The 19,184-nt window shown below is 38.3% G+C and overlaps 1 protein-coding gene across 5 annotated transcripts in view; it reads left to right on the top strand.

Annotated features, from left to right (window-relative positions):
• nalcn (sodium leak channel, non-selective) overlaps window positions 1-18,780 on the top strand; it is an 81,102-nt gene extending 62,322 nt beyond the window's left edge. For 4 of the 5 annotated variants that reach the window (XM_077580519.1, XM_077580518.1, XM_077580517.1 and 1 more), the window contains 23 exons: window positions 24-146; window positions 571-627; window positions 2,216-2,336; window positions 2,418-2,549; window positions 2,640-2,807; window positions 3,498-3,602; window positions 3,734-3,840; window positions 3,930-4,050; window positions 4,131-4,229; window positions 5,093-5,186; window positions 6,131-6,237; window positions 6,315-6,389; window positions 6,478-6,597; window positions 6,678-6,746; window positions 9,126-9,274; window positions 9,354-9,447; window positions 11,308-11,440; window positions 13,009-13,124; window positions 13,285-13,442; window positions 15,009-15,159; window positions 15,236-15,385; window positions 15,477-15,594; window positions 18,046-18,780. In XM_077580519.1, coding sequence (XP_077436645.1) covers window positions 24-146; window positions 571-627; window positions 2,216-2,336; window positions 2,418-2,549; window positions 2,640-2,807; window positions 3,498-3,602; window positions 3,734-3,840; window positions 3,930-4,050; window positions 4,131-4,229; window positions 5,093-5,186; window positions 6,131-6,237; window positions 6,315-6,389; window positions 6,478-6,597; window positions 6,678-6,746; window positions 9,126-9,274; window positions 9,354-9,447; window positions 11,308-11,440; window positions 13,009-13,124; window positions 13,285-13,442; window positions 15,009-15,159; window positions 15,236-15,385; window positions 15,477-15,594; window positions 18,046-18,188 — 2,710 coding nt within the window. In that variant the 3' untranslated portion in view covers window positions 18,189-18,780. Of the gene's footprint in view, window positions 1-23; window positions 147-570; window positions 628-2,215; window positions 2,337-2,417; window positions 2,550-2,639; window positions 2,808-3,497; window positions 3,603-3,733; window positions 3,841-3,929; window positions 4,051-4,130; window positions 4,230-5,092; window positions 5,187-6,130; window positions 6,238-6,314; window positions 6,390-6,477; window positions 6,598-6,677; window positions 6,747-9,125; window positions 9,275-9,353; window positions 9,448-11,307; window positions 11,441-13,008; window positions 13,125-13,284; window positions 13,443-15,008; window positions 15,160-15,235; window positions 15,386-15,476; window positions 15,595-18,045 lie in introns of those variants that run through there. The other variant, XR_013295995.1, reaches the window with a different exon arrangement.
• The last annotated feature ends 404 nt before the right edge of the window (window positions 18,781-19,184 follow it).

Raw genomic sequence — 19,184 nt, 5'->3', positions numbered from 1 at the left:
GTTCTCCCCGATCGGGCTGACAGAAAAGTCCAGGAGGAGGAGCTTAGGGAGAACCATCCTTATTTCGATAAGCCTCTCTTCATTGTAGGCCGGGAACACCGCTTCAGGAACTTCTGCCGGATGATCGTCCGAGCTCGCTTCAATGCGTGAGATAACTCTGCTACTTTTGATGAAGTTGAAAGCAATAAACCCTGTGTGAATAATCATTGTGAATTAAACCATTTAGGCTTTAGGTTGCAGTATTTAACAAATTGCAATATAATAGCAGCGTGATTTTACAAACATAAACACCCACATTCCAACTCAGCAGTCACATCAGTTCCAATCAAATCTAAGGCTTGTAAAAGCTAACTTTTGAATGTATTGGACCACATTGAATTATGCAGGTCTACTGAATAAAGTCCCTACTGAGTGTATATACTGTACAGCGTACGAAATGAAATAGCCTGTAGGTTATTTTTCTGCAATTATATAGACAGTCGCATCACATGAATACAAAATACCAAGTCGTTCGATTGCTGTATTGTCACAAATGTGAACATTTTGTTATTTTTATGAATCCGTCTTTAGATCCAAAACTGACCCCATCACAGGAGTGGTGAAGAACACAAAGTACCACCAACTGTAGTAAGTACTAGTAAAAATTTTCTTCATCTTATTTCAGTTCCATTTTACAATGGTTGGAACCATTTTCACTGCATGGGTTGTGTTCAACTTTGGTTCGGCTATGTGATATTTTCGAGCTTCACTACGGCACTATGGAAGATTGTATTAGATAGTGGTTGCGAATATAACATCAAGCCGAGCTGGTAGCATGTGGTTGTATCGTGACTTGAAAAGAATGTGATCCTTTGGTTGCTAATGAGAGGTGTCAGGTGAGCGCAGGCCTCGGAATAAATTAAATCTCCAGGCGCTGTGGCCGAAATGAATTTAATTATTTAAGTTCTGCTTGAAGGCACACACTCCTTTGAGAAATGTCTTGAAAATTCAGTCCAAAATCAGCATAACGAGACACCATCAAGCATAGCAAGGTACACCTGTGCTGTCTGTGCTGTCTATTAGAGCTCATCACACTGAGGTTCCGTCCAGACGAAAGCAAAGCCAGCTTCGTTCCTCAAACAAATCTCGTACCCACAGAAGCATTTCAAGACTTGCGTGTGTCCAAAAGAAGACGCTGAGGACGTTTAACGGCTGTAATGTATATGCCAAGTCTGGAGTGGCGCTGTAGCGCAGCCACAGGGAGTTAACAGAAACCATAAAAGAAGAATCTGCAAAGAAGACGAACACTTTTTTTCCCCCTAACTTTAATGTAATCTACAGAACAAACATGGCTTTGCAGGTATCAAAACAAAATGGAAAAAGACAAACACAGGAGAAGTGACAATGGCGGGTAATTCAAGTACAACACCGCTTGTTGAACTTGGGAATAAAGTAGCAAAATATTTTGCTGCAAAAGCATGAGCAAGCTAAGGAGGCTGTGCAAAACGACTACTCATATTAATATTACTAATATTAACTCATTCACTGCCATTGACGGCTATTAATGTCAGAAATTCATTTGAACTATTTCTATTAGTTTAAATTTTTTCCACTTTTGTTAACAAGAGTATGAAAACCTAGAAAAACAATTAGTATTGTACATTTAGAACAGATATCAAATTTATTTATGATCGTGAGTTAACTATTGAAGTCATGCGATTAATTACAATTTAAAATTAGGAGCGTAGGGGAATTAAAATCCCAATTAATTTCATGACTTCATGAGTTAACTCACGATTAATCGATGAATCACCAATTTTATATCTGTTTTAAATGCACAGTAAAAAAAATTATAGGTTTTCCTACTCTTGTTAACAAAAGTGGAAAAAAAAAGTTAAAATAATAAAAATAGTTTAAATGAAATTTTGACGTCTATAACCGTCAATGGCAGTGAATGAGTTAATCATGGTGTCATATTTTCACATCAGAAAAAGCTGATATTTTAACATATTTACTTTGTAATTGTAATTGTATAGTTCCTTGGGGATTTATATTTTGATATTGTGCCATTATCAAAGATTTCGTATGGAGCCAGGTGTTATCATGACACACTAAAATTGCACTTCATTGCAAAAAAGCAACCATGTGGTACAGGATATTTAAACATTTCTAAGTATTTTCATTGAATTTCTTAATGGTTATGTTACTAAATGTGTGTTTGCATTTATGCCTGCAGTGACCTTTTGGGCCTTGTGACCTATTTGGACTGGGTGATGATCATCGTGACCATCTGCACATGCATCTCAATGATGTTTGAGTCACCCTTCACCAGGGTCATGCACGTTCCCACTCTGCAGGTAAGCAAAGCGTCAGTGTCCTTCATCCAGCATGTCTAAACAACAACAAAAAATAATCTCACATCCTGTCCTCTGTTTCAGATCGGGGAGTACGTCTTTGTCATCTTCATGAGCATTGAGCTGAATCTGAAGATCATGGCAGACGGTCTTTTCTTCACTCCCACAGCGGTTATCAGGGACTTTGGAGGTGTGATGGACATCTTCATTTACCTTGTAAGGAAAACTTACCACCACAGTGTTTTCTGTGTATGCTTGAATTGCCTTTATTGAGTGACTTTCTCTGCTGTCTTTCTACCACTGTAGGTGAGTCTCATATTTCTGTGCTGGCTGCCACATGACGTCCCTCCCGAGTCTGGCGCTCAGCTGCTGATGATGCTGCGCTGCCTGCGACCGCTCAGGATCTTCAAGCTGGTGCCGCAGATGAGGAAGGTGGTGCGGGAGGTCCTCAAAGGCTTCAAGGAGATTTTCCTGGTGAGCAGATAGGAGCAAATATATTTCAGAAGTTAGTAGATATGGAAGTAGTTTTGTTCATAAAATCTATATCCTAAGGACACCTTTATTAAGATTTCTAATAATGATATCTTAATTTTTAACTCAATTATTCAAAGGCTCAAATAATGCCACATTCTTGACCAGTTGTGTCAAGCTGGCTAACAAGAAAAATAAATACTTAAATGTGATTTTTTTTTATATATATATTTTTTTTACTGAGTGTAGTCGATAAAATTTTGTTACCTGCAAGCTGCAATCATTGTAAAAACAAAATAAATAAATCCATGCTTACTTTGTTTGAAATATCAAAGATATGATCGGCGATCACAAAACATCTTTAACTCATTCACTACCATTGAAATGTACACTGATAATAATTGACAAAAGTCACAAGTATGTGCCCTACGGCCTGTCCAATGCCTGCCTCACTCCAGCTCACCTGCGACCTTAATGAGGACGAGCGCTATGGAAAATTTATTGACAATTTTTTTCATATATTTTTTGTTATTCTGGTTTTGTCTAAAAACATATTGTGCAGGTGTACCTAATGTTGTGATTAGTGAAGGTTCAAGGTGACTATATCATCCAAAATGTTTTTATCTCAGTACATATTCATGTCATGTCTTGTATCTAATAACTTTGATTGGTTGATTATTTTCTGTTTTGCAGGTTTCTATCCTACTCCTCACTCTAATGCTGGTATTCGCCAGCTTTGGAGTACAACTGTTTGCTGGAAAGCTGGCCAAGTGCAATGACCCCCATGTTCTCAAACAGGTATGGCAAGAAGCATGGTAATGCCCTCACCACTTTTACCACCCCTGCAGGAGATGGAAGCTAACCTAGAATAACGTTTTTTTTTTTGCATACATTCAATAACATAACTGTGTTTATTGTGTTGGTCACAGGATGAGTGTCACGGTATATTCAGGATTAATGTCAGCGTGTCCAAAAACCTCAACCTGAAACTGAAACCTGGAGAGAAGAAGCCAGGATTTTGGGTACCGAGAGTCTGGTAACATGACCTTTATATTTGCAACACCTCTTGCTTTATTTGAGTTCAGTTTGTTAATAATGTAGTTATATAATTATGCCGCGTTCCAGGGCCAACCCTCGCAACTTCAATTTTGACAATGTGGGAAACGCAATGTTGGCGCTGTTTGAAGTGCTGTCGCTGAAAGGTTGGGTAGAAGTCCGAGATGTCATTATTCACCGTGTTGGACCGGTATACAATGCTCTGTATATTTTGACTCCTTTTTACTTAGTTGTAACAACTGATTGAGTGGCTATCTTCTCTGTGGGCAGATCCACGGCATCTACATCCACGTCTTTGTGTTCCTGGGGTGCATGATTGGACTCACTCTGTTTGTTGGCGTTGTCATTGCCAACTTCAACGAGAACAAAGTATGAGCTAAGTCACTTGGATCAGTGGGTTTTATTTTGTTCAAGGAGTATTAGAGCCATGGAAAAAAATACTATATACTAGAAGAACAATTAAATAATATAGTGATGTACTGTAAATTTAACTGAAAAAGGTCATTTTAAGCCTCCATTTTGAGAAAAGATTCACGAGAATAGTGGCATTGTCCATTGTTTTCAAACTATTCATAACATTATACCTTCTACAGAAAAATAACAACATGAACTTTATTGTCAGAACATTACTTTTTTTCTTTTTGAGTGTTGAGTTGTAAATAAAAATTACATCTTTATTCTGTAATATTACAAATTTATTTTTCAAACTTTTTTTCTGATTGTATTACTTCATCATAATATTCCAACCTTTTTCTGGAAAATTACGTTTTTCCTGATTAATTATGCATTTATTCTAATACATTTTAAACCTATTTTGTAATATAACAACTTTACTATTGTGACAATTTTTTTGTGACAAATAACTTTATTCTAATGTATAGCTTTTTCCCCACCAAAATTGCGCTTTTGTTCTCCTAACGTTGTCTTTTCTTTTCTTTTTAATATTACCTTATTTTTATCACATGATTTTCCCCCCATCTAATATTAGGAATTTCTTTTCATCATATTTGTGCAGCAAAATTACGACTGTCAGAATATAAAGCTTTTGCTAAAAAAAATACAAATTATTGCTTTATTTCCTGTTTAAAAAAATTAATAAAAAACAAAACTGACATCATACTTGTAGCTTTTTCTCCTTTTCATTGTGGCCCTAATTCTGATCATTATTTAATGTGTAGTTTTGCTTAGACTGGTATGAAAGGTTTTGCACTTGTTTTTCTTCTGACTTCTAGGGCACTGCTTTGCTGACTGTGGATCAGAGGCGATGGGAGGATTTAAAAAGTCGCCTCAAAATAGCTCAACCTCTCCACCTACCTCCTCGTCCAGGTTTGCATATGCATATTTATTAAACATTTACACCTACAACACTATAAATTACTTTGGAGGAAGTTCAATCTTAAAGCCACGGTTTTCTGGGTGCATATCAACTGCAGCATACACTGCAGGGAGTGCAGATCATAAATAATTGCTTTTTTGCAAGTAAACTTACTCAAGGCGGGGTTAGATGGAGGTGAATGCTGAAGTTGTGTCAAGGCAGGCTAATGTTCTCTGAGGGCTTGTTGTTCAGTCTCATCCTGCACCATGGCAACCAAATGAGGACAGACAACAGTTTTTGGCTTAGTGTAAAAAGAGACACAAGGGTGCAAAGGGATCAAATACTGTCTCATGATCACCTCTGCTGCCTTTTACTACCACCTTAACACCTCTAAACGTACATCATTTAACAATGACTCAATTAAAGTGCATTTAAATCTGCTCTTATTGAATGGAAACTTAAGAGCTGCTGAAACACACACGCTACTGACACCAGCTGAATCAGTCTGTTTTTCATGCTCATCCAAAGGCCCATTAGCACTACTCATCCACTCACACTTCTGCACACACTCCTGCTGGCACAATATCACTGCACTGAGCTTGCCCCATGCTCTGATGGTCGTAATTGAAGTGGTTATAAATTAGCTCGGATTTACCAAGCACGGTTTTTAAATACAGAGCTGTGGTGATTGCAGTTTTAAATCAATCTTAAAAGTGTAACAGAACCCTTAAAATATGATGGAGATTGCAACTTCCTGGCCTGTTTAGCAAGTTGTTCCCTACTGCTTTAACACATGCAGGAGTCCTTGACTGCCATCCACAGGACACTACAGATACTCTACATGTATTCGGTATTAAGACCATTGCTTCTTTACATGTTCAATCATTCCAACTTTAATACTGTTATTATTACAAAAATAAATAAATGTTTAAAGTAAACCTGATATTCCTAACAGAGAATGGGGGTTTCCGGGCCAAGATGTATGACATCACTCAACATCCTTTCTTCAAACGTGGCATTGCTGTGCTGGTGTTAGCTCAGTCAGTGTTGCTCTCAGTCAAGGTACATACAATCTTGCATAGACCGCCTTAATTATTATACTACTTTACATAAACTAACATGACCCTTCCATTTTTAAGTGGGATGTAGACGACCAAGTAACATTTCCCCTCGCCACCATGTCAGTGGTCTTCACTTTTATATTTGTACTGGAGGTGAGCCTGCTCGGTTGCATCCATTTCAAGTTGGTATTTACTGTTTAGATAATAGTCACTCGTGATCACTTCCTTTTTTGTTGCCTAGGTAACCATGAAGCTGATAGCCATGTCTCCAGCCGGTTACTGGCAGAGTCGACGGAATCGTTACGACCTGCTGGTGACGTCGCTCGGCGTCATTTGGATTGTGCTTCACTTTGCTCTCCTGGTTAGAACCACTGTTTTTATGCTATGAAGCCACAGTTACATGCATTTTAAAAACCTATTACGTTGTTATTTTCTGTTTAGAATGCGTATACCTACATGATGGGCACATGTGTGATTGTCTTCAGATTCTTCACAATATGTGGGAAGCACGTAAGTGTTATCAACCTGTTTTATTTTAATTGGAAAAATATTTATTTATATTTCAGGGAAAGTCCTCATGTTGATAATCTTCTAATACCATAACCCCCCCCCCCCCTAGTGTTTATTAAGGGCTGAATTATTTTAAATAAACAGCACAGATCTCTGTCAAATCTGATCATATGAATGCAGTATTAGAAACTGTAATGCAAACGCAAGTTTTATCACGATCTGATCCAGATTACCGTACTAATTGGGCTGAAAACAAAATCTTACACAAAAACTTAGTTTAACATGTTAATTAAATTTATATATCGTCCTTTCCTGCTTCTAAGGAAGGCAGCAGTCGTCGCCGAAACTAGTCAAAGCACTAGTGGTAAAGCACAACCTTTCCCAAAAATTTGGGACACTATACAAATTGTGAATAAAAACTGAATGCAATTAAGTGGAAGTGCCAAATTTTAATATTTTATTCAGAATAAAACATAGAGAACAGGTCAAAAGTTTAAACTGAGAAAATGTATAATTTAAAGGGAAAACTATGTTGATTTTAAGTTCCATGGTGTCAACAAATCTCAAAAAAGTTGGGACATGGCCATTTTCACCACTGTGAGGCATTCTCTCTACTTCTTACAACAGTCTGCAAACATCTGGAGATCGAGGAGACAAGTTTCTCAAGTATAGAAATAGGAATGCTGACCCATTCTTGTCTAACACGCGTCTCTCTAACTGTTCAACTGTCTTGGGATTTCTTTATTGCAGCTTCCCCTTTATGATGCGCCAAATGTGCTCTATAAGTGAAAGAAGTGGACTGCAGGCTGGCCATTTCAATACCCGGATCCTTTTCCTACGCAGCCATGATGTAATTGGTGCTGCATTATTGTGTTGACAAATGCAAGATCTTCTGTGAAAGTGATGATGCCTGGATGGGAGCATATGTTGTTCTCCAATCTGAATATACCTTTCTGCATTGACGATGCCTTGCCAGATGTGGAAGCTGCTCATGCCACACGCACTCATGCAGCCTTATACCATCACAGATGCTGGCTTATAAACTGAGTGCTGATAACAACTTGGGTTGTCCTTGTCCTCTTTAGTCAGTATGATATAGCGCCCCAGTTTTCCACAAAGAACTTCGAATCGTGATTGGTCTGACCACAAAACAGGTTTCCACTTTGCTACACTCCATTTTAAATTACCCCTGGCCCAGAGAAACGCCTGCGCTTCGTGGTCTGCTTTAGAAATGGCTTCTTCTTCTTTATACTGACGAGTTTCATCTGGCAACGGCGGCTGGCACGGCGGATTGTGTTCACCCACAATGTTTTCTGGAAGTATTGTTTAGCCCTTTCTGTGATTTCCCTTACAGTAAGCATTCCTGTTTGCGGTGCAGTGACGTTTAAGGGCCCGAAGATTATGGGCATCCAGTATGATTTTTCGGCCTTGACCCTTACACACAGAGATTGTTCCAGATTCTCTGAATCTTTGGATGGTGTTATGCACTGTAGATGATGATTACTTCAACCTTTTTGCAATTATTTGCTGGTAAACACCTTTCTGATATTTCTCCACTATCTTTCTGCCCAACATTGGTCGAATTGGTGATTTTCTACCCATCTTTGCTTCTGAGAGACACTGCCACTCCGAGAAGCTCTTTTTATACTCCAATCAAGTTGCCAAGTGCAATTGACTTTTCCAGCCTCTTATTGCTACAATTTCTCAGTTTAAACTTTTGACCTGTGATCTATGTTCTATTCTGAACAAAATATTGAAAATTGGCACTTACACATAATTGCATACAGTTTTTATTCACAATTGGTAGTGTCCCAACTTTTTTGGAATTTGATTTGTAGATTTGTAGACAAGATAAATTTTTGGTATTTTTATTTTTATTTTCCTCAAGGCTATTAAAAAAGCAGCATAAATAAAACAAGAAAGAAAATAAAAGGCTCTAGGCGGATACATTTTAGTTCCTAGTTCCTACGCTGATTGTGCAGTCTGGAGAGAAACCGCTCAATTCTCTCTTGAAATTTGCCAAAGTTCTTGCAGTGAGCTTTTAAAATTGCTATGGAATGGTTAATAGAGCTATTTTTAGGTTTGTCTTAAGCAGTTTACGGTAATTACATTTTACATAATGCACTATTTAAGTGTAAATGTGGGAGAGTGTTGCATTGGGTGAAATATAACCTTTCAAAATACGTTTTTATAAGCTATGTTCTAAAGAAAACTTATTTATACAGCAAACTAGTTGAGACTAAAATAAATAACAGTACTCATCTGCTGCACCCAAGGACTGTGCTAAAAGCCAGTATATTCCATAAGTTGATTAATCAGTTACCAAGAATTGTAAACCATCAATTACAGTAATCTATTGTTATGCATGAATGTTTCCAGGTGACCCTGAAGATGCTGTTGTTGACCGTGGTCGTCAGCATGTACAAAAGCTTCTTCATCATCGTGGGGATGTTCCTTCTTCTCCTCTGTTACGCCTTTGCTGGCGTTGTTCTCTTTGGCACTGTCAAATATGGAGAGAATATCAACCGGTAAGGTTTGACTTGAATAAAACAACTAGAGTAAGTCTAGTTATTCTGAGTTTTGGTCTGTCTTGCCACCACCTTGCAGACACGCCAACTTCTCCACGGCAGGCCAAGCTATCACTGTCCTCTTCCGCATAGTCACCGGGGAGGACTGGAATAAAATCATGCATGACTGCATGGTAAGTAAGCAAAAAGAGAGGAAGCTCAATGGCACTGACATGGACTGTTTGACATTACATTGACTATCATTCTCCACTTTAACCTGTTTATATAAAAAATTTCAGTCCACAACATTAGTCACAGCTGCAATAATATCTTATATAACGTTACCAGTATATTACAATTCCTGCCAAATGAAAATGCAGATTAAAACAAAAAGTTTTTTAAAAAAAGAAAATTTTTGATCAATCCCCGAAATCATCAGGAATCAAGGCAGACTGGGCAGAACAAATAAGTGGCCTAATTTCCAACAATATAAACATGGATGCACACAACATTGCAGAGCGGTCATAGAATCTAATGGAACACTAATTGTCCCCATAGCATACGATCAAGTTTCATCGTACTGCACAAGGAAGGCTACGTTCACCACTGCAGGTCAATTTAGATTTTTTTTCTTGCCCATATGTGACATGTATCTGATTTTTTAACGCAATATATACAGTACAATTCCGTTTTGTTTAGCTTTTGTCTGAATTTGACCCAGGCCACTCGTATGTATACAGTAATTTCTGGACTATAAGGCGCACCTGACTATAAGCCGTGCTAGCTAAATTTGGGGAATACTGGAGTTTGTTACACATATAAGCCGCATCCGACTGTAAGCCGCAGGTGTTTTAATGTTACCGCAACCGGTTCCCGCTACTTTCTTTTCCATAATGAGGCCGCAAATTGTCTCGCTCTCGTTCTGTCTCTCCTACTGTATTTGGGCTCACTTGGTTTGTTTTGCTCTGCCAGACGCTCTTGCACTTCCTTTATAGTGCGCCCCCTTGTGATATGATGGATAAGACGCACCTTTGTATTAGCCGCAGGGTCGAATGCAAGTGAAAAAAGTAGCGGCTTATAGTCCAGAAATTACTGTATATTAGTTATGACTGCAGTATGGACGCTCAGATCGCGCTCATCCGACCTATACAGTATCAAAAGCCAACTATACTTACGTTGCGAGGGTGCGGGAAACAGGCTCAGGGCAGATTACTCACGGTTATCTTAGAGTAACAGTGTTGTTATTTTAACATTCATTCAATCCCACTTAAAACATAAAGCATAAAGTGGACATTTTATGATGCTAGTAATTATTCAGCCACGCAGAGGGTTCATTTGTGATGCGTATCAATGACGTGACATTATCTTTAGTAGGCATCTCCATAAAATCACAACATTGAGGAGTGATCATCTCATTTCCCTAAAATATTCCTGCCTTATCCTGCACCCCTACTCGGTCAGTCTCCTCGTTGGTTGTGTTTGGTGGGAGGCTCTGACCAGGAGCGAAAAGCTAGGAAGTTGCAAATACAAAAATGAGATGAGGCTCTATACACGGGCCATATTTACTTCTATAAACACTGTGACGTGCCCTTTTGTGTAGTGCACGCGTTTACTCCATTTTGTTTTGTGTGCATGTGTGTCACTTCACTGAGAAATTCCATATTCATAATAAAAATGATTTAAAATTATTTTTTGTTATGTAAAAAACTACATAAAAAGATTAGACTTAACACCAACAAAAAAATCAAAATTGGGCAATATGTACTGCAGTGTGAATGTAGCGTAAGACACTTTAAATCATCTGAGAGTTTGATGACTGCTGTTTTGGTTAGCAACAGAGGTCAAATGGGTTTGACTGAGGTATTGTGGTTACATTACTAAAAAGTGAGGTGTTTATTTGAGGAAGGCTTAAGTCAAGTGACTATTTGTTGCACAATTAGAGTGATGAACGATATTTCATTTCGAAAAGATGCTGTTTTACCTTCATTCTAGTTTGGTGTTATCCTCATCTATGATGCCTTTAGAATTGTATGTGTGCATATTTTTTTCTTCAGGTGCAAGCTCCATTCTGCACCCCAGATAAGCACCGCTATTGGGAGACTGACTGCGGCAACTATGCCGGAGCCCTCATCTACTTCTGCTCTTTCTACGTCATCATAGCCTACATCATGCTTAACCTTCTTGTTGGTTAGTGCATGTATCTGTTTTGTACTGTGTGCCTCACCTCTCATTTGCAAAAGAACGCAATCTATTCCCTGGCACTGGGTGACTGTCAAGTTTATTATTTCAAAACGCATTTTCTCATAAAAAGTAATTAATTCATTGCAGGCTCCAACTGCCACATTGTTACAACCTTTGTTAACGATGCAGGCATTGTTTAAAAAAAAAACAACAACATTTTAACATCATGAATGATATGTCATAAAAATTTGAAAATAAGTTTGCCGTTTTGTAGTAAAACTAAAATAAAGTAATGCTACTTGCCAGACACAGAATAGAGACATAGCAGGAAGGCATTTGCAGAACAACACCGCCACCTAATGGCATGCATTGCTGCAATTAATAAAGCAATCCTCCCCCCTATGGTTTATGTCAGACTTTGCCATCAGTGATACTTTACTGTGTCAGTGTTGTAAAAAGAAAACAAGATCTCCATGTTAATCATTTTGATGCTCTAAGCTAAAGTCTCACAAGGTTTGTTGATGTCGCGCATGATTATGGTTTGAACCATTTCATATTTTTCCTGTTTTTGAGTCCCAGTTGTATGGTCATCATAACACACAATTTTTTTTATTTTTTTGGTTGATCAACGCCATTCCACGGATTTCACTGTAGGGAGAAACTCAAGCCTTAAGCTTATTGTGTTTGTGTTTGTGTTGTGTTTATTTATTTACTTATTCAGTTACTCACTAGTTTTATTTTTTGACTGTGAGGCAGTTTACAACGTATTTTTCAAACTGTGCCATATAAACACGTTTATTAATATATATATTTTTTTTTTATGAAGTACAATAATAATGCATCATATTTATATAGCGCTTTTCTAAACATTCAAAGACGCATTAAAATGGACTGGATGCATTAGTCATGCACTCACACATTCACACTATGGAAGCGGTAAACTACTTTAGTAGCCACAGCTGCCCTGGGGCAGGCTTAGGGAAGCATGGCTGCCAGTGTGCACATACGGCCTCTCCAACCACCAAACATTTGCACCAATGTGAGTAGCACTGGAGGCAATGTGTGTGAAGTGCCTTGCCCAAGGACACAACCACACATGACTTAGGGTGGGGGGGGGGGGTCAAACAGCCGACCTTCTGGTTACTGAACGACCGTCTCTACACCTTGAACCATGGCCGCCACAAGCAAAGAATATTAGAGTTATAAGTGTTTTATTCTGAATTCCTTTCCATTTTAACGCTTCAGTGCCAGCAAACGGGAGGAGGGAGCAATGTAAAATGATGACATGGCAAGATAAAGGAATACAGAGTTGAAGCACACAGCATGTATTCCTGTGGTTTAATGGACTGTGTTTATCATTCTGCCCCCTCTGGCTTGCAAGCAAGACACAGATGGCACTGACAGTTATTATTGGACTACAAGAGCTGTTGATCTGCTCTGCTACTTTCACAAAGGAGCAATCATATCATGACGGATAATGATAAACAAAAATGGAAGCAATGGCAAGGCTTAATAAGCAGTCACTGTAGGAATTGAATCTTTCAAAGTGTAATATTTGTATCCTTGCGATGCAGCCATCATCGTGGAGAACTTCTCCCTGTTCTACTCCACCGAGGAGGACCAGCTGCTGAGCTACAATGACCTGAGACACTTCCAAATCATCTGGAACATGGTAGACGACAAGCGGGAGGTGAGCAATTACACAGCACAGGGACTAACAATTGAAGAATAGGCTACATGTCTTGTTAGTCAGCCCCTGCTTTGCTATCACAACTCCCACTCTTCTCTGAAAACTTGGTATGAGTATTTTAGAGTGTGTCTGAGTAATATTTTTCTTCATTCTCCTACAGGGAGTGATCCCAACATCCAGGGTGAAGTTCTTGCTGCGACTGCTCAGGGGTAGGCTGGAGGTAGACTTAGACAAAGACAAGTTGCTCTTTAAGCACATGTGCTACGAGATGGAGCGACTACACAGCGGAGGAGATGTCACCTTCCACGATGTGCTCAGGTGACCATGACAATACTGTATAAAGTACACATGCACAACAAACCATTTGTAAACATTTGGAAATTGACTTTTAAATTATTCATTTCATTACATTAATATATATTTTTTCAAATTAATTGATCATATTTGTTAAAACATAAGAATTAAAGCATATGCATGTATTTCGCTATACTAAGCCAAGTATTATAATTGTTTTTTTTTGGACAAATGTTAACAAACAGTTCCTTATGCTTACACTTTGGGGTACATCATTGGAAACCATATTTGTAGATTGAATTAATTAAAAAAAGAGATGTTTCAATTAAAACTGCAAGTAAAAAAAAATACAGTAGTGCAGTAGTTGTTAAGAAGTATTTTGTCTCTATTACAAACCACTGTAACATTACGTGCAGTTTGAAAATTAACACTGGTTAACTGTAGGAACATTTAGAACTGTAGGCTACCTAAATAATGGTTCAATTAAAATTAGAGATGTTTTGATACCACTTTTTTTCAGACTGTACTCAAGCTGTTAAGTAGTCACCAATACAAATACCAAGTACTTATAGCACTAGTACTTTTGATTCATAACATTTACAACAACAAAAAAGACAGATAATTAAAAAAAAATAAAAAATAAATAAATAATAAAAAAAATAAAATAAAAAAAATGACATATATATCCTAATATAGCAAGTTAGCAACATTCCTCAAAATTGTATGAAATCTTCTTGTTCCTGGTCGTAAAATGGTCACAAGAAGACAATATTGATACTGGTATTGTCCTCTGTCGGGAGTAGCAATACCTTGAACTAAGGCTGGGTATTGGACTGATACCAATACTGGTGTTGGTACTCGCCCATCCCCTATTAAAATGCATTGCTAATAAATTTGTCAAAATTAAGCTGAATAAATGTTTGAGCAAACAGTTCTGAAAATAAAAAATAAAAATAAAATTTTAAAAATAAAAACTGTTTTCTACATGGTAGGTAAATATGGTTGTTTGCAACACAAACACAAACACAAAGAACATTACAAGTATAACATATAAGTTGAAGTAAAAAAGAAAAACTAGAATAGGAAGAAAGAAAATAGTTTATATGTTCAATACAACAGAACTGTATTTAATAAATATACTGTGTTGGATTAAAAAAAAAAATAAAAAAAAAGTAAGCCACAGTAACATTATTCACAATTTAAACATTTATTGGGAATATTCCAGCACTTGACTACTGCGCTTTGGTATAAAATTCTAGCCAACCCAACTATTTCTGGCTATCATCGTCTGTTAAACATTCTGTTCGATTTTTCAAAACACAATATGCTAGGCACGCTACACTCTCAAAACAAAATAAAGAAGTTAAAGTTTAAGGGAAGAAGATGTACTACTGCACTACTGTGCAAACAAACAAAAAACTGACATTTGACATGATATTTTCAGTAATATCTTGAAAACACGTCACTCAAAACTAGAAATGATTTATACTGAAAAGAAAAACAAACATCAGTGAGGAAGGTTCACAATAGTAGTAAGTAAGCCTGTCATAATCATGTATTTTGTGTGTCTGCCATTGTGTGTGTTGGTAGCATGCTGTCCTACCGCTCCGTGGACATTCGCAAGTCTCTCCAGCTGGAGGAGCTGTTGGCCAGGGAACAGCTGGAGTACACCATTGAGGAGGAGGTCGCCAAGCAGACCATACGCATGTGGCTCAAGAAGTGCCTCAAACGCATACGTGCGGTGAGTTCTCCCCACGCGGCCGCCGCAGCCGCGGCCACGGCATGTGTATGACGCTTTGTCCTCACTGTGTTTGCAGAAGCAGCAGCAGTCGTGTAGCATCATCCACAGCCTGAGAGAAAGCCAGCAGCAGGAGCTGAGTCGCTTCCTCAACCCCCCCAGCATCGAGACCACGGTACCGAGCGAAGACCACAACGCCAACAACCCAGACAACCCCTCGCAGCCTGAGGTAAAAGGCTGCTCGCTGGCATCCCAGCTTGACACGTCACACCAGCATCGGCAGGTGTACGCCGAACAAAGGATCTGTCCTCTTTGTTTAGATGAGTGGCCTCCAGCAGCTGCTCAGTCCCACCTTGTCCGACAGAGGAGGCTACAGGCAGGACTCCTCCGACCTGGGCAAGCCGCAGAGGAAACTGGGACAGTGGCGGCTGCCTGCAGGTGTGTGTGCGGGCGCCTCATTTGTCTTCACAGAATGCAAGCTCTTAGTGGGACATAGAGAATGCAATTTATCCTGGCATGTCAGCACTAAACGCTTGTTACAATAACAGAACAGGCTCACACTCAGAGAGTGATCCATTTTGCGACACACAAATCTTTTTTTTTTTTTTTTATACTGGCCCAAATTTGGATTTTCATTACAACTCTAAAATGTATACATTTCGTCACAGATTACAGATTAGGGATTCCATTCATTTAAATTCAGTTCATCAATAAATAAAACTGTGGTAGGGAACTCTGGTCCCCGAGAGCTGCTGTCCTGCCTGTTTTCCATGTCTCCCTCCATCAACACACCTGATTGATGAACAAGATTGTTATCAGGCTTTTACAGATCTTGCTGATTAGCTGATCAATTGAGTCAGCTGTGTTTGAGGAGGGAGACATGGAAAACGGACAGGACAGTGACTCTCCAGGACCAGGGTTTGCTATCCCTGAAATAAGCACGGACAAAAAAGACAAAACATAAAGAAATTCTGAATAATAATTTAAAAAAAGTCTACAACAATGTTGACAATAATTCACCTATCCATTTCAATGCCTGCTATTTTTGGATGAGAGGCAGATTAAGACCTGGGGCCTCATTTATCAAGCGTCCGTACGCACATGCTTTAAGTGTGGATAAAGTACAAACATTCCCATGCTAAGTATGAGATTTAACCATTTGGACTTGTGTGTGAAACTACAGAGTACATTCTGTAGAGTAAATTTGACTCTATTTAGAGTTTTAGAATAGCCTAATATTTACACTTGGAAGAGAGTAAAAACTTTTTTTTTAAATAAAATAAAATAGAAGTCACTGAAGGTTTGAGGAACGAACTCACAACCGTCAGCTTGGGAGACTGCCACAATACCACCTGAGTTATACCCCTCCTACTATTTGCTTATATCCAAGAGGAGACCAAAACATAATTTTTGTTCTCTTGGAGTTAGGAAGATTCCAGCTGGCGTGAGCGATATACTAACACACAGCAAGAGTTCCGTGGCTCAGGGATTAGATCGGCTGTCTCCCAAGATGAAGGTTGTGAATTTGTTTCCCACCCCTTGAGTGACTTTTATTTTTATTTTTTTATTTTTTTCAATTCTAAATTTTACTCTCTTTCAAGTGTAAATATTACTGTAAAATAAATTATTTTTGGTCCCACTCTAAATAGAATCAAATTTACCCTACAGAATTTACTGTGTACAAATAGAACGCACTCAGCTTTCATTCTTTAATGTATTCTTTAGCTGAATCGTTGGATCAGGATGGAATTACAATATTTCCCTAACCACATGCAGTTTCGATACAAACATTACCAGCAAGCTTAAATCAAACAAAGCTCCCCAAACATTCTGAATTTCAGTAATACAAATTAATTTAGAATCTGTTTTTTGCACAGTTTGATGAATGAGGCCCCAGGGCTAGTCATGAGTCAATCGCCGTGTACAATCAAGTTCACACTAGGGTGGTTCCAATCAGGGTTTTATGATGCTGAATCCAATATCGATAATCCCTGAGTGAGATTGACAAATACCAATACTGATTTTATGGATCAACTGCACATTATTTTCCGTGTTGGACCCGCTCACTAACAATTATTTTATTGATCAAGTAATCTGTTATTTTATTGATTAATTGATTCATCATATTTTTCCCTAAAAAAAACATATCCAAATTTTACAAAAACAGGACATTATTTCAAATTGACAGTGCAAAAAATGCACAAAACGTTTTTCTGATTCAGTTACTGGTTTGTCCTGTAACGTGCAGGCTGGTCTTTAGTTGGCAGCAGGATGCAAAGTACAAGCTATGGGTGATTGCTTTTTGTGATTGGCAATGAAAGGCATTGATCGACAATGCCGAATCGCCGATCACCTACTTTTCCACGGAAATCCGCCAAGCACGATTGGAGCACCACTAGTTCACACATATGGAAAATTCAGAGTCTTTAATTATCATGAACATGCATGTTTTTGGAATGTGGGAGGAAGCCGAGTGCCCAAGCTGTTATGAACCCGAGACCTCTTGCCTCTGATCACTGTTCCACCATGCTGCCTCAATCATTTATCAGAATTCTAATACTAATATGTTATATGTATTGATAACATATTTTTCTTGTTGCGCGTACATACGTTATATCGGAAACAATATCAGGATACATGATGGTATACGTTACATAGTTGTGGTCAGTTTATTATTTAAACTGCACTTCAAGAGGTGTTCCTAATGTTTTTTCCCTATTATAAACTCTACCTACAATAATAAAACTATACCTATTAAATAATAGTAAACATTATTTTCTTTGTAAAGGTAGGATTTTTTCTTTTTTTTTGAATCTGATTAGATTGTGTACCTAAAGTCATGACCAGTGAGTATTTTCTCATCTGGGTGTGCGTGTGTGTGTGTGTCAGGTCGCACCAGCGTCAAGTCTATCGTGTGCAAGATGAACCCTGTCAACGACGAGGCCTCCTCGGGGTCAGAGGTGAAAAAGTGGTGGACCCGTCAACTGACAGTGGAGAGCGACGAGAGTGGCGACGACCTCATCGACATTTAGGTGCATCCCAAAACTCTGCATACTTTTTTTATTTCGTTTTACATTTAATGAGATGGGATACTTATCTGTTGACTCCTCACTGGATCAATGAAGATGTTATTTTTAATCTAGAGAAAGTATTTTGGCCAAACAGTGGCGTCAAGCTGATACCTCTGGGACACGTATTTCCTGTCCTCTACGAGTGTTGCTTTGTAGGCACATCTGGCAAGTGTGAGCGGCGAGGACACGCTGGATCGATGAAGGAAAAGCTGCTCTTGTTTGTGTATTCAGCTGCAAGGCTCTTTTCATGTCCCTTGTACTTTATTTATCACATGAATATGGACTTTCTTATGGTCACTTTATACACTTCTGATTGGTCGGGAGAGCATATATAGCCGTGATGGGAATAAGAGCAATGTGTTTAAATAAGTACGTAAAGCAGAAAATCCTTGTGATTTCTCAGTGTATTCCTGGGCTGTATTTACTGTTCCTTTGCAGCTTTACTCACATTGCTATTATTCTGTAGCGTTCACTGAAGAAAATAATAAATTTATAACTGAATGTAATTAAATCTCTACAAATCTTCTAATTAAAGGCTTATTCTGCGTAGGCATTAATGAGAAGAAGTGTCCTTTTTTATATATATGTTTTGTAGTGTAATCACATGACTTTGGAATTCTTTACCTCCTTCAAGCTGGGGGATCTTTTAAATATCATTTAGCGCCACCTGCAGGACTCGGCAGTGCCGCTTAGTGGAAGTCAGCATTGCACAGTGTTGAGCAACAAGTGGTAAGTTGATCATGTCTTTTGAGTCTGGTATCATGATCATTTAGTTGGATTTTCAGAAATGCACTAAAAAAAAAACTCAAAGACTAACACTTTCCCAAATGAAGAATTGAGTCTTATGTGTTGTATATTGGAGATGACATCTTCAACTACCATTACATGAGACTCTGACATGCAATCATGCTATGTTGTTTTCCTGTTTATGTCCCAAATAAGTACTTTCTAACTTGC

Source organism: Vanacampus margaritifer, chromosome 11, assembly GCF_051991255.1.
Source record: "Vanacampus margaritifer isolate UIUO_Vmar chromosome 11, RoL_Vmar_1.0, whole genome shotgun sequence".
Classification (NCBI taxonomy): domain Eukaryota; kingdom Metazoa; phylum Chordata; class Actinopteri; order Syngnathiformes; family Syngnathidae; genus Vanacampus; species Vanacampus margaritifer.
This window is presented reverse-complemented; position numbering and strand designations above follow the sequence as displayed.